Source organism: Oncorhynchus keta, chromosome 4 (genome assembly GCF_023373465.1).
Source record: "Oncorhynchus keta strain PuntledgeMale-10-30-2019 chromosome 4, Oket_V2, whole genome shotgun sequence".
In the NCBI taxonomy this organism is placed as follows: Eukaryota; Metazoa; Chordata; class Actinopteri; order Salmoniformes; family Salmonidae; genus Oncorhynchus; species Oncorhynchus keta.
The window spans coordinates 26,271,860-26,284,665 of NC_068424.1; the positions used below are offsets into that span (position 1 = coordinate 26,271,860).

The 12,806-nt window shown below is 41.7% G+C and overlaps 1 protein-coding gene across 4 annotated transcripts in view; it reads left to right on the forward strand.

The window, feature by feature from the left end:
- Positions 1-12,806, forward strand: part of prex2 (phosphatidylinositol-3,4,5-trisphosphate-dependent Rac exchange factor 2) — a 245,216-nt gene continuing 232,410 nt past the window's right edge. For 2 of the 4 annotated variants that reach the window (XM_052504945.1, XM_052504946.1), the window contains exon 1: positions 3-493. In XM_052504945.1, the coding sequence (XP_052360905.1) occupies positions 335-493 (159 nt within the window). In that variant the 5' untranslated portion in view covers positions 3-334. Of the gene's footprint in view, positions 494-12,806 lie in introns of all 4 variants that reach the window. The other 2 variants (XM_052504948.1, XM_052504947.1) reach the window with 2 other exon arrangements.

Consider the following 12,806-nt stretch of genomic DNA (forward strand, 5'->3'; position numbering starts at 1 on the left):
AGTAGTTTGACTGATGTCCAGAGGCGTACCGCTGTTGTGTTTCCTTTCTCTCAGTCAGGCAGGCGTGTGAAACTAAGCGAGGGTCTCCGCATTTGATCGTGAAATTTGAGCGTTTATAGCGGCGAAGTTGTCAAATAGATTTTTTTGTTTTGGTTGTTTCGTACAGTGTGTTATAAAGGGCTTTTTATTCATTTGGACTGAGTGCGTTTGCACCGCAGTGAGTGAGTGAATGGAGATTCACCTCCACTTTTAAACCATGTTGCAAACTTTTTTCCGGCAACAATTGAATTAAACTTTTTAATATCAAACGTTCCGCAGACAATATATCGCCTTCATGAATTGCGTTATCACCATGACTGATGAAAGCAAAGGAGAACACGGGAAAGGCGAAAGCGGGAAAGATTTGGAGAAACAGCTACGTCTGAGAGTGTGTGTTTTGAACGAACTTCTGAAGACTGAACGGGATTATGTCGGGACACTCGAGTTCCTTTCAGTGAGTTTATAACGTTGTATTATTTAATGAAGTAGCCTATTTAATATCTCCCACATATATTCGCTTGCTGCAGGAAATCTCACAGGTTCATACAACAAACGTGCCTATTTATTATGCAAGGGGTATAGGAGTCCTCCGAATCCCAAGCAGCAGAACTCATGCGGTTCACCTCAAAACCAGAGTCGTGCATTGCCTGTCAATCTCATTGATGGTGAAACTCAAACTATCATTTTGTCAATCTCAGAGTAAACCACTGTTTCACTATCTAGCTCAGTTGAGGGTTTACCAGCAGAAAATCCGCATATGTCTCTTTCCTGCAGAGTTTGTAGTTGAGGCCTCTTCTCAAAGGAGATTACCTTTTCAGATTAAGTGTGAGAAATTAGGAAAGCAGCAATTTTAACGGGATAAAGGAAGGCATTCTTCTCTGTGACTTTCTGAGACCAGTGTGACTGTTTAATCCTATTTTCAGATTCTTTCAATAATACAACTTTATAATAGTTTTTTTGCTACTTAAAAGACAAGGCTTCCTTTATTGTAACAAGACTCCACTGAGAGATTTAGATGCAGGCCTATTTTTCTGATATCTAAGTGTCTACAAATAATACACAGTTAAATATTAACCTGCTAGAACTATAAGTTTCCCTGGGACTTTGCAAGTTTCATGCAATGTGAATGTGGCATGAACACAGTGTCTGGGTGATCAATCGAACTTGGAAGATGATTATATTGTGATTCTCATACCAGCCATAAAAGTGGTCTGAAAACCTCCACAGCAAATACCTGGGAGTTGAGCTCTTTGCCAAAAGCTGAACCAATACACACACATAAACAGGTGCCAACAGAGACACAGGTGGACCTAAAATCAAAACCACCCGTACTGACACACAGCTGTTCTCTTGCACACCACTGTGTGTGTGTGTGTGTGTGTCTGGAGTGGACTCCCCGATGCTGCCTGGCCTGAACGGTAATGCAGGACTTGGCTGGGCCATAAGAATGACATTCTGTCAGCTTAATGGTGTTACAAAGAAAACAGCCAGGCTCAAAGGCAGGAAGGACGGAAAGCCACTGCTGTTTAAAAATGCACACTGGGTCCTGGATGTCCATCTATGCGTGCGAGGCAACTTGAGAAAGCTGTTGGCATATTTTCTAAATGTAAATGAATTGTCTGTCGAGTTATTTATGTCTCACTTTGTTAGACAATGTTTGGCTAGACACGTTAATGACAGTGAAGGCGACGTAATACATAAGCAAGGTACCAGAGTTTTTCTAAGGGGATCCGAACACGAAAACTCTGGGCCTTTTCATAACTTGTGATTATGACTGTGTTATTAAGTCTGCATACATGTGAAGGAAGCTTTTGAACCTGTCATTTACAACCCGGGAGGTAACCACTGGTCAGACTCAGGACTGGGGCCATATGTATCAAGCGTCTCAGAGTAGGAGTGTTGATTCAGAATCAGTTTTGCATTTAAGATCACACTGAATACGATTGCATGGACACTAACAGGGACCTGATGCTAGATCAGCACTCCTACACTGAGACACTTGATACATACGGCTCCAGATCTAGACGGTGTCTGTGTATCCTGACCAACATGCCCCCCACATTACTTTCCCAAGACTTTGCTTTCTCTGTATGGTGGGGGTGGGGGTGGGGGCTGGAGGCACTGTGTTGTGTGTCATTAAGAAGGTTATTTCCCAGACCACATGTTCTGTATGTAGACATTCCTCTTCCTCTATGCCTTCTTCTCTCCCTCCTTCAATCCCTTCCTTCTTTCTCTCCCTCCCTCCATCCCTCTGCTCCACAGATGGCTCCAATGGACTGGAGGGAGGGAAGGAGAGAGGGATGGATGGAGGGAGGGAGAGAAAGAGAGGGGGATGTTGGGAGGGAAGGAGAGTGAGGGATCGAGGGAGAAATGTGGGATGGGGGGTGTAGGAGAGAGGGAGGGAGGGAGGGGAGAAGAGGGAGACGAGGAACTAGGAATTACTTTTAGCTTAATACAGAGCAATCCTTCTGGAATAGTCTCTTCCTAGAAAACATCCCACCATCATTCCATAATTGGGTTGAGATAGAATGGAACGGATAGAGGCAATGGTTATGTCTCAAATAGCACCCCATTCCCTACATAGTGCACAAGTTTTGGTCAAAAGTAGCACACTAAGTAGGGAATAGGGTGCCATCTGGGAATCACAAATAGCATGGGAGTGTCCTCTCTCTGTCCTGTGTTTTTGGGAATGCAACCCCCCCCCCCCATGGTGCTGTGACTGGGATTCATTCAAGGAGCTGGCTCTAAAGCACTGGCAGGAAATCAAACATTTGTTTATTTATGTGTCAGTGTTATCGATAGTGATACTTCCATCTATGCTATTTTTCCAAGTAGTTATGACATTTTTCATATATATTTCCTTTAAGCAGCCTCGCATTTGCTCAGCCAAACTACTGTAGCTTTGCAGTTCAGTGGTAAACAAGTAACATTTTGCCATCTCCAAGGCCTGACTATGTTCAAGCTGAGAGGTTCATATGATGTTGATGAAAGGTAAGGTGCCCTCTCTGAGACATGGGGAGGGAGGGAGAAAGAGATGAGCCTACTTCTCCTCGTCACTCTTATCATGTGTGTGTGTGGGGGGGGTGTCATCATCTGGGGTTGAAATAACACCCCTGGGGCTGGGAAGAGAGAGATAATTTTCATCTGATGCTCTTCATTAGAAACACACATACTTCATCCAAGCATCTGATCCTTGAGGTCCTCAACTCTGCAGTAACAGTGAACAATCCATGTTCTCGTCACGTGGCTTTGAGAAAGAACTGAAGTTCACCAGCCCGCACACCTTTTTGCACCGCAGGAAATCTGAGAGGAACTTTCACATGAAGGGTCTGGTATTATCTGGATTATCGATGTCTAACATCCAAATATCCATCTCTTACCCAACACGGGCCAGGGGTTATGCGCCCTGGTCAAAAGTAGCTGACTATAGGGAATAGGCTGCCATTTGGGAAACACAGGCAGACAGTTTCAGACTCTGGTCCAAGAGGGCATGTGTGACTGTTTTGGGGGTCGCGGTCTGACTCCGGAGGGATGAGCCAGGAGGATCTACCAGGGGGGAAAGGGGTATAAGGGGGCAAAGGGGAAGACATTACCAGGAGGGTGCAGGGGGGTTAGGTTAGTGACGTGGATGCCTAGGCTTGGTGCCTGTTCTTGTAAACCATATTTCCTGGTAGAGGCAGGAATTCCTGAGAGGTTAAGAATTGCAGGGGAACAATGAAAACACCGTCCGGCCAGTAGCTAGCTGCCTGCTGGAGTTCAGCTCAGAGGAAACTAAAGGCTTCTCGCTACTGCATTCCAAATGGCACCCTATCCCCTCCATAGTGCACTACTTTTAACCAGAGACCTATATAGGGGAATGGGGTGCCATTTGGGACTCGGACCACTGCCTAACTACTGAACCCTAACACGACCTGCCTGGCTTCACAATACAATAAACCACAGTACACTATCTACAGCTGGGGCCTGGGGCAGTGGAAAACGACATGGGAGACTTTTTAATGTTGTCCCCCGGTCCTCTTTAGAGAGGTTTCTCAAATGAGCAGGGCCCACAGGGAATAGGGCGCCATGTTTATTCTGGACAACTGAGGGACAAGAAAATGACATGGTCTTTCAAAAAAAATATCTGGTTGAAGGAAACAAGGGATGGATGAAAAGGTAAACTGAGTGTAAACTAAACTCTCCTGGTGATTGCGTCCCGTGCTTCTCCTCTTGTGGCAGGTGTTTTTGTGTTACTGGGTACTCTGGAGGCCTGGCTGTGACCGTGGCATTGTTGACAGTTTTGGTTTTGAGCGAGGGGGACAATGAAACCCACTCCATTGCACGATAAGCACTTCAGTGAGAAGTTGTCGCGAGGGAGAGAAGGAAAGCCTTTTATGTGAGACTTGTAGGACAGCGTCTCAAATGGCACCCTATGCCCTTTATAATGCACTTTTGACCATAGCCCATAGGGCTCTGTAGAGAATAGGGTTCCTTTTAGGATGCAGGCAAAGAAGCAACTCTCTGTGTAATACATTCCCCTAGGCTCTGCTGTGTTAGTGGTTCCCTCTGCAACCCTCCCTCCTTTCCTCCCCCCTTGTCGATGCGACAGCTTGTAGAACCGCAAAGAACCATAAATTGACCACCTAAATGTAATGTTTTTAAAACCTTGATAATCCCACTCGTAAAACGAGATTTGACGTGAAACTAAATGTGACTCTATAAACTCTGACTGAATCACTTTTCCATGCAGGCTTTTCAATAATTCATCTCTCTATCAACGTCTTTATTTTAGCTCTGTGTATATTTGGTCATCCGCGGAGTACATTTCCCTTCAGTGAAAAGCCATAAAGCTAAACCTGTGGTAGTTTGATATTAATTAAAGCTTGTAAATCAGAACGTTTTTGAGCTGAGACGGGAAAACAGGGCTGATGAGGAAAACACAGACGCGGATCTCTCTCTCTCTCACTCACAATCTGTGTCGGGCTTGTTTACCGGGCTGTCAGGCTGGTGATCTTGTTTTTGTGTGTCACACATGACCAGTGGTGAGCACGGTGTGTGTCTGTGTGCGTGTTTGGATGGGGGCTCCATCTCCTCTGGACGGACATCCAGTGACCCCAGTGTCGTGACCTCTTGTTCTCCTCTCCTTCCTGTCGGTTAATCTGAAGACTTCACTAAGTTCCTCCCCCGTTCCCCCTCCTGACCCACCAGCCCCCTGGTGTTCTGGAAACGGCAACAGACGATGTCGACATACAGTGTGTCCCTACTCAATCAAAACACATGCATGCGCTCGGATAAAAACATACGCACGCTAACGTGTGCTACTGCTCAGATAGGAAAACACTCACACGTCGTGGAGAGTGCAAAGGAACGGATCCATCCTATTTATTACCCATAGGCACACTGACTTCACACATCACATAGCTCCTCATCACCCAGGGCCCTAAGACTGACCCCCTACCCCTCTCACCTTCTCACCCCCATGTCCCTCTTGATGAAACCTCTAACTCCCCTGCTGCTCACCCATACCCCCCCCACTCTACCTAATACTATCACCTCTCCCTCCATCCCCCCCCTGCTCGTCTCTTTCCCTCTCCCGCTTTCACCTATGACCCCTCTCATCTGTAACCCTCTCACCCCTTTACTCTCACTGGACCAAACCGTAGCTAATGGATCTCTCTCTCTCTCTCTTCTCTCCACCCCACCGGCTGCATATGTTCCGTCCATTATTAACTGCATCCCAAATGCCACCCTATCCCTATATAGTGCACTACTTTTGACTAGGGCCTACATGCACTACATAGTGAAAAGGGTGCCATTTGGGACACAGACTTTGTTGACAAGGAGAGTTGTATTTTTCCAGTGCTACTTGCAGCATCATTAAGATCTCTATCTCTCTAATCAGGCAGGCCTGACAAAAACACACACACACACACACAGGGCTGGTTCTTTTTCAGAGGATTTGTTCTCATGGAGGGGGATTTTTTTTATCCTCTCTCCCTCCCTCCCTCTATCCCTTTATCTTATTCTATCTTATCCTCAGCTCTGCCCAGAGCCTCTTCTCCCAAGGTTTAGAGCAGGCTTGTTACACACACTGTGTGTCTTTATCTGAGTGTGTGTGTGTGCACAGAGATTGTGAGAGAAAGAATATATGTTTTTTCTCCTGTCCTCTCTTTTTTTTATTCTATTGGGTCAGTGTCTCCAGTGTGTGAAAACAGAGAAAACATTGTGTGGTTCTTTTCTTTCTGTCTGTCCTCCTTCTGAGGCCCTGAAGAGTTGCAGCAGGTATCTCTGTCTGCATTCTAATCTCACACCGGCCAATGAACCGACCAACCAACCAAGGCATAAATAGACTGGTTTCATCATACCTCTGCTGGTTCAGGAGCATGTAATCACCACCCAAGTTTATTTCCCAAAGTTGTTGTGTGTGTAGTTGGAGTGTTTCCAAGTCTGTTGTGTGTTATCCTGTCTGATTGTTTGTTTGTGTGTGTGTGTGCGTTCAAACTAGGGACGGGCACGGTTAATCGAATATCCGAACAAACGTTAATATTCAAATGAATTCATGTTCATTTTTGACATTTTTTTGTAGGCCTATTTAATGAACAAGCGTTGTTAAATTACATTATCCGAGAAACATTTTGACCTGCAAGGATATACAATTTGAAATTAAAATTTTAATAAACCAACTTTTGTATGTAGTTTTTATAACGGTGCATCGAGCTAACATACTGCAGGGTATTTAGCCCTCCAGGAAGTCCTATTTCCCCCACTTCAAATAGCAATCACAGGCACTCACCTAATGGAGTTTCCATAATACCTGACACAGAACAATGCAAAACACTCACCAGAAAATATGTTTTTGTAACTGAATCAGTTCTATCATTGCGAAAATCAGACTTCTCTTTCGTAGTGTCTGTTAGCCAAACTATCGAAGAAAAGCAGAAACTCTGCTGTTTACCTCTGCAATGTGCATTTGAGTCATTCTGATTGGTCGTGAGTCCATCCCTAGTGTGTGTCTGTCTGTGTGTTTGGAACCTAACCTGAGCGCTAGACTAAATTTGTCTCTGTTGGCAGAGCTGAATGATTGCAGGGATTAACTATCTGGTAGAGCAGAGCACTGGAGTGGAGAGAGTGGAGACGTCACTAGGTGCACCTCTAGATCCCTTATCAATTAAAATGTTGGACAGGGCTAATTAAGTAAATACCTATCTCTTTTTCCCGTGTGGCTTGGGGATTTACCTTCTGCCTTTTCAGTGAGGTTTTATTCATTAGCTCTTAGAGAATGAGAGACTTACATTTTTTTTTCCACAAATGAATATTTTATTTAATTGAACTATTATGATATAGTGATATTGGATCATTCTCCAGTATCATGCTTAATTACACCAAAATAAAATACACTTAGTGACAGAATATGGAGAATGAACAGAGTGCATCTTCAAGACCCAAAATGTATTAAATGCGTAAACGGAATAATAAAGACCTTTGCCATTACAAATGTAGACATATACGACAGAGAAAAGCCAACCCTTAAAATAACTCGGGATGCTTTTAAGGTGTACATCAGGAGAATGATAATCTCAGAGTTAAATCTGAGTTAATGATTTATTTTTCTTTAATTTACGAGGTAAAGAAGAAAATACATTTTTGGAACTTAAGTAGGAATATGATCTTTTACTTTTGAAGAGAGCCAACAACTACTAGTTTAACAACTAAGTTAAACTCAAAGTGTGCTATTTATTTTATTGTAAATAAACCTGGTAAACACCTCTGAGGCCTCACAAAAAGAATACAGTTGAAGTCAGAAGTTTACATACACCTTAGCCAAATACATTTAAACTCAGTTTTTCACAATTCCTGACATTTAATCCTAGTAAAAATTCCCTGTCTTAGGTCAGTTAGAATCACCACTTTATTTTAAGAATATAAAATGTCAGAATAATAGTGGAGAGAACGATTTATTTCAGCTGTTATTTCTTTCATCACATTCCCAGTGGGTCTGAAGTTTACATACACTCAATTAGTATTTGAGAGCATTGCCTTTAAATTGTTTAACTTGGGTCAAATGTTTCGGGGAAGCTTTCATAAGCTTCCAACAATAAGTTGGGTGAATTTTGGCCCATTCCTCCTGACAGAGCTGGTGTAACTGAGTCAGGTTTGTTGTCAGGTTTGCAAACTGTAGTCTGTCTTTTTTATGGCGGTTTTTGAGCAGTGGCTTCTTCCTTGCTGAGCGGCCTTTCAGGTTGTCGATATGGGACTTGTTTTACTGTGGTTATAGATACTTTTGTACCTGTTTCCTCCAGCATCTTCACAACGTCCTTTGCTGTTGTTCTGGGATTGATTTGCACTTTTCGCACCAAAGTACATTCATTTCTAGGAGACTGTGTGTGTCTCCTTTCTGAGCGGTGTGACGGCTACGTGGTCCCATGGTGTTTATACTTGCGTACTATTGTTTGTACAGATGAATATAGTACCTTCAGGCATTTGGAAATTGCTCCCAAGGATGAACCAGACTTTTTTTTTCTGAGGTCTTGATTTCTTTTGATTTTACCATGATGTCAAGCAAAGAGGCACTGAGTTTGAAGGTAGGCCTTGAAATACATCCACAGGTACACCTCCAATTGACACAAATGATGTCAATTAGCCTATCAGAAGCTTCTAAAGCCATTACATCATTTTCTGGAATTTGCCAAGCTATTTAAAGGCACAGAGTTTTAATGACTCCAACCTAAGTGTATGTAAACTTCCGACTTCAACTGTACATGTCAAACCAGTTATAATTATTTAAGATAAATAGACATTTTAATAGCTTCTATGGAAATGAATTAAATAACAGCTTGACTGATCCTACAGCTTTCTTTCTTCAGGGTTATTAAATCTAGAAGAAGATTTAGAAGAGAAAGAGCAGGCAGGCCAGGGAGAGAGGACGGGCAGGCAGAACCGTGCGCATATGTCATCGTAATCTGCATCTCACAATGCCTTAATTGTCTTGCATGCCTCACAAATTCTTCCTCTCTGGTTTTATTTCAATTACACAACTTTCCCCAGGCCTTCATAGCCATAGTCTAGTTAGGCAATAACACAGAAAATAATGTTTTATCATAACTGCACTGTGAATTAAAAAAATAATTGACTCTGTTTGTGATATCCCTGACGGGCTCAGGAGACGCAAAGGTCGAGTCATGCGTCCTCCGTAACATGACCCGCCTAACTGCTCTTCTTAACACCCGCTCGCTTAACCCATAAGCACCAATGTGTCGGAGGAAACACTGTTCAACTGATGACTGAAGTCAGCCTGCAGGTGCCCGGCCCACCACAAGGAGTCGCTAGAGTGCAATGAGCCAAGTAAAGCCCCCCTGGCCAAACTCTCTCCTAACCCGGACAATGCAGGGCCAATTGTGCGCCGCCCTATGGGACTCCCGGTCACGGCCGGTTGTGACACAGTCTGGGATCGAACCCGGGTCTGTAGTGATGCCTAAAGCACTGCGATTTAGTGCCATAGACTGCTGCACCACTCAGGAAGCCCTGCACTGTGGTTTTAATTATGTGGGGGAAAAACATTGTTTTTAGGATTTTTCTTAACGTTAAGGATCCTAACTTGGTTTAAACGTTCACACCCCTATTACAAACAAATACAAGAACATGTTTCAGTATAATACAATATGCTACAAAAAAAGATGTAGATTTATCATTAATGGCTGTTAATGCCGAAAAGGCTTTCAACCGTCGTGAATGGCCTTTTCTATTCAAAACTTTGGATGCCTTCAACTTTCCAGCTCAAATAATACATTTAATAAAACATATTATGTACATATTCTAAAGTAAAAATGTCCAAAAATAATGCATTATCTGATGAAATTGCTTTAGAAAGGGGTACAAGACAGGGATGTCCTGTCTCCCTCCTCCTGTGCACTGGTAATTGAACCGCTTGCAGAAAGAATTAGACAGGACCCAAACGTAACAGTTATCAGTATGGGTAAACATAAATATAAACTAAACTTATTTGCAGATGATCTCCAATATTATACCTGACTAATATTGAGAAAACAATGCCTGCCTTGTAAAATTAATGTAGAACCAAACAGACAATGGCAATTAGAAAAATAATAACTCATGATCTACAGCAATCCTTTAAGTGGACCAATGTTCAATAATTAGGATGCTTATACAGTGTTTTCGTAAAGTTTTCAGACACCTAGACTTTGTTCCACATTTTGTTACGTTACAACCTTATTCTAAAATGGATCCCAAAAAATGTCCCTCATCAATCTACACACAGGTGTACCCCCCCCGAAGACATTCTTTAATAAAGTATGCTCGGCCATAAGACAACTCATAGAGTATAAAGGAACGTTTTTCATGTCCCAAAGTCTGAGGGTGGTTTTAACCTTTTATGTATTTATTTCACCTTTATTTAACCAGGGAGGCCAGTTGAGAACAAGTTCTCATTTACAACTGCGACGTGGCCAAGATAAAGCAAAGCAGTGTGACAAAAACAACAACACAGAGTTACACATAAATAACTGTACGGTCAATAACACAATAGAAAAATCAATGTACAGTGTGTGCAAATGTAGAACAGTAGGGAGGTAAGGCAATAAATAAGACATAAAGGCGAAATAATGACTATTTAGCATTAACACTGGAGTGATAGATGTGCAGATGATGATGTGCAAGTAGAGATACTGGGGTGTAAAAGAGCAAGAAGATAAATAACAGTATGGGGATGAAACTTCCAGTCTTGGAATTGTATCAACACGCCACCCAAGGATTTTACTGTTGTTAACAGTGGGTACAGTACATATTGAAGATGAACATGCTCATCCCCGGAATCTTTTAATGTGCCTGTTTTCAGAGGACGGAGCTAAGAACATGAACAACTTCATAGTTAATAACACTATAACAATATGGAAGACAATGAAACGTATTCTACAAGAACCACTATCACTCACTAAAAACACACCCCTATGGAACAATCCGTGGATAGCTTTTCAGAATTCACAGATACATTGGCCCACATAGAAAACTAAAGGCATAGAAACCATAAATGACTTGGTAACAGGAAATACAATTATTTCCATGACAGAATTAAAAAGCCATTTTGGACTAACCAATATAGAAATTTTGAAAGACATTTTGCATCTTAAAAGTTTTATAACACAAAATGTCGATCTGAAATCTTTTGGGCATCAGGGCAACGTTGAGGGATTTCTATTTGACACAGAAAAGGATACTTGTATGATAGGTAAGTTTTCTATAAATCCTTGCAGAAAGCATATCCAACTGACAATCTCTTCGAAAAAAAGGAACTATTGGAACCAAGACCTAAAACTAACTGATATTGGCAAGAGTTGTAGGGAATGTTGAAACTTTAACAAAATGACAATTAACAAAAATGGATGCTTAAATCCAGTAGAAACTAATGTACATAATTTATTATAGAAGACACACAATTTCACAAATTCTACAGCCCAATGGCAGAGTCGTGCCTTAAGTGTAAAACGAACAGTGACGAATCAGTGATTCATGCCTTCTGGGAGTGATATAAAGTCCAAAAGTTATGGGCAGAGTTAGAAAGTTGGCCTTCAGAAGTTTTACAATATCAATTGACTTTTAATCCGCCTGTCTACATATTTCAAGACAGGTTATATGAGGGTGCGGTGAGATACCGAGTGGGTTCGACTGTACTTTTCTTGTCAATTATTTTGAAAACTTTTGCTTAAAAACTGGAAATCAAGTGAATGTCCATCATTGGGACGGTGGAAGAGTCATTCATTATTTATTTGAATATTGAATGGGTGTCGGCGACAGAGAAGGGCAGAGTGGTGCAGTTTGAGGTCATGTGGAATCTTTCAAGCCGTGGAGATTGAGGCGGTGGGAGCGTGTGGGTCTGGGCAGGGGGGATTTCATTGATGTTTGTCTGTTGTCTTTTGTCTGTGAATGTTTTGTGGGGGAAAGAACATTTACAAAAATGTCATTGAAAGCTGCAGACATTGATAATGAAGACATGGCTTAGATTTATGGCTTAGATTAACTACAGTCCCCCAAGCAAAAAGAAGACCCTATATATTCAGTCATATACACTCTAAAGAAGACCCTATATATTCAGTCATATACACTCTAAAGAAGACCCTATATATTCAGTCATATACACTCTAAAGAAGACCCTATATATTCAGTCATATACACTCTAAAGAAGACCCTATATATTCAGTCATATACACTCTAAAGAAGACTCTATATATTCAGTCATATACACTCTAAAGAAGACCCTATATATTCAGTCATATACACTCTAAAGAAGACCCTATATATTCAGTCATATACACTCTAAAGAAGACCCTATATATTCAGTCATATACACTCTAAAGAAGACCCTATATATTCAGTCATATACACTCTAAAGAAGACCCTATATATTCAGTCATATACACTCTAAAGAAGACCCTATATATTCAGTCATATACACGCTAAAGAAGACCCTATATAGTCAGTCATATACACTCTAAAGAAGACCCTATATATTCAGTCATATACACTCTAAAGAAGACCCTATATATTCAGTCATATACACTCTAAAGAAGACCCTATATATTCAGTCATATACACTCTAAAGAAGACCCTATATATTCAGTCATATACACTCTAAAGAAGACCCTATATATTCAGTCATATACACTCTAAAGAAGACCCTATATATTCAGTCATATACACTCTAAAGAAGACCCTATATATTCAGTCATATTCACTCGAAAGAAGACCCTATATATTCAGTCATATACACGCTAAAA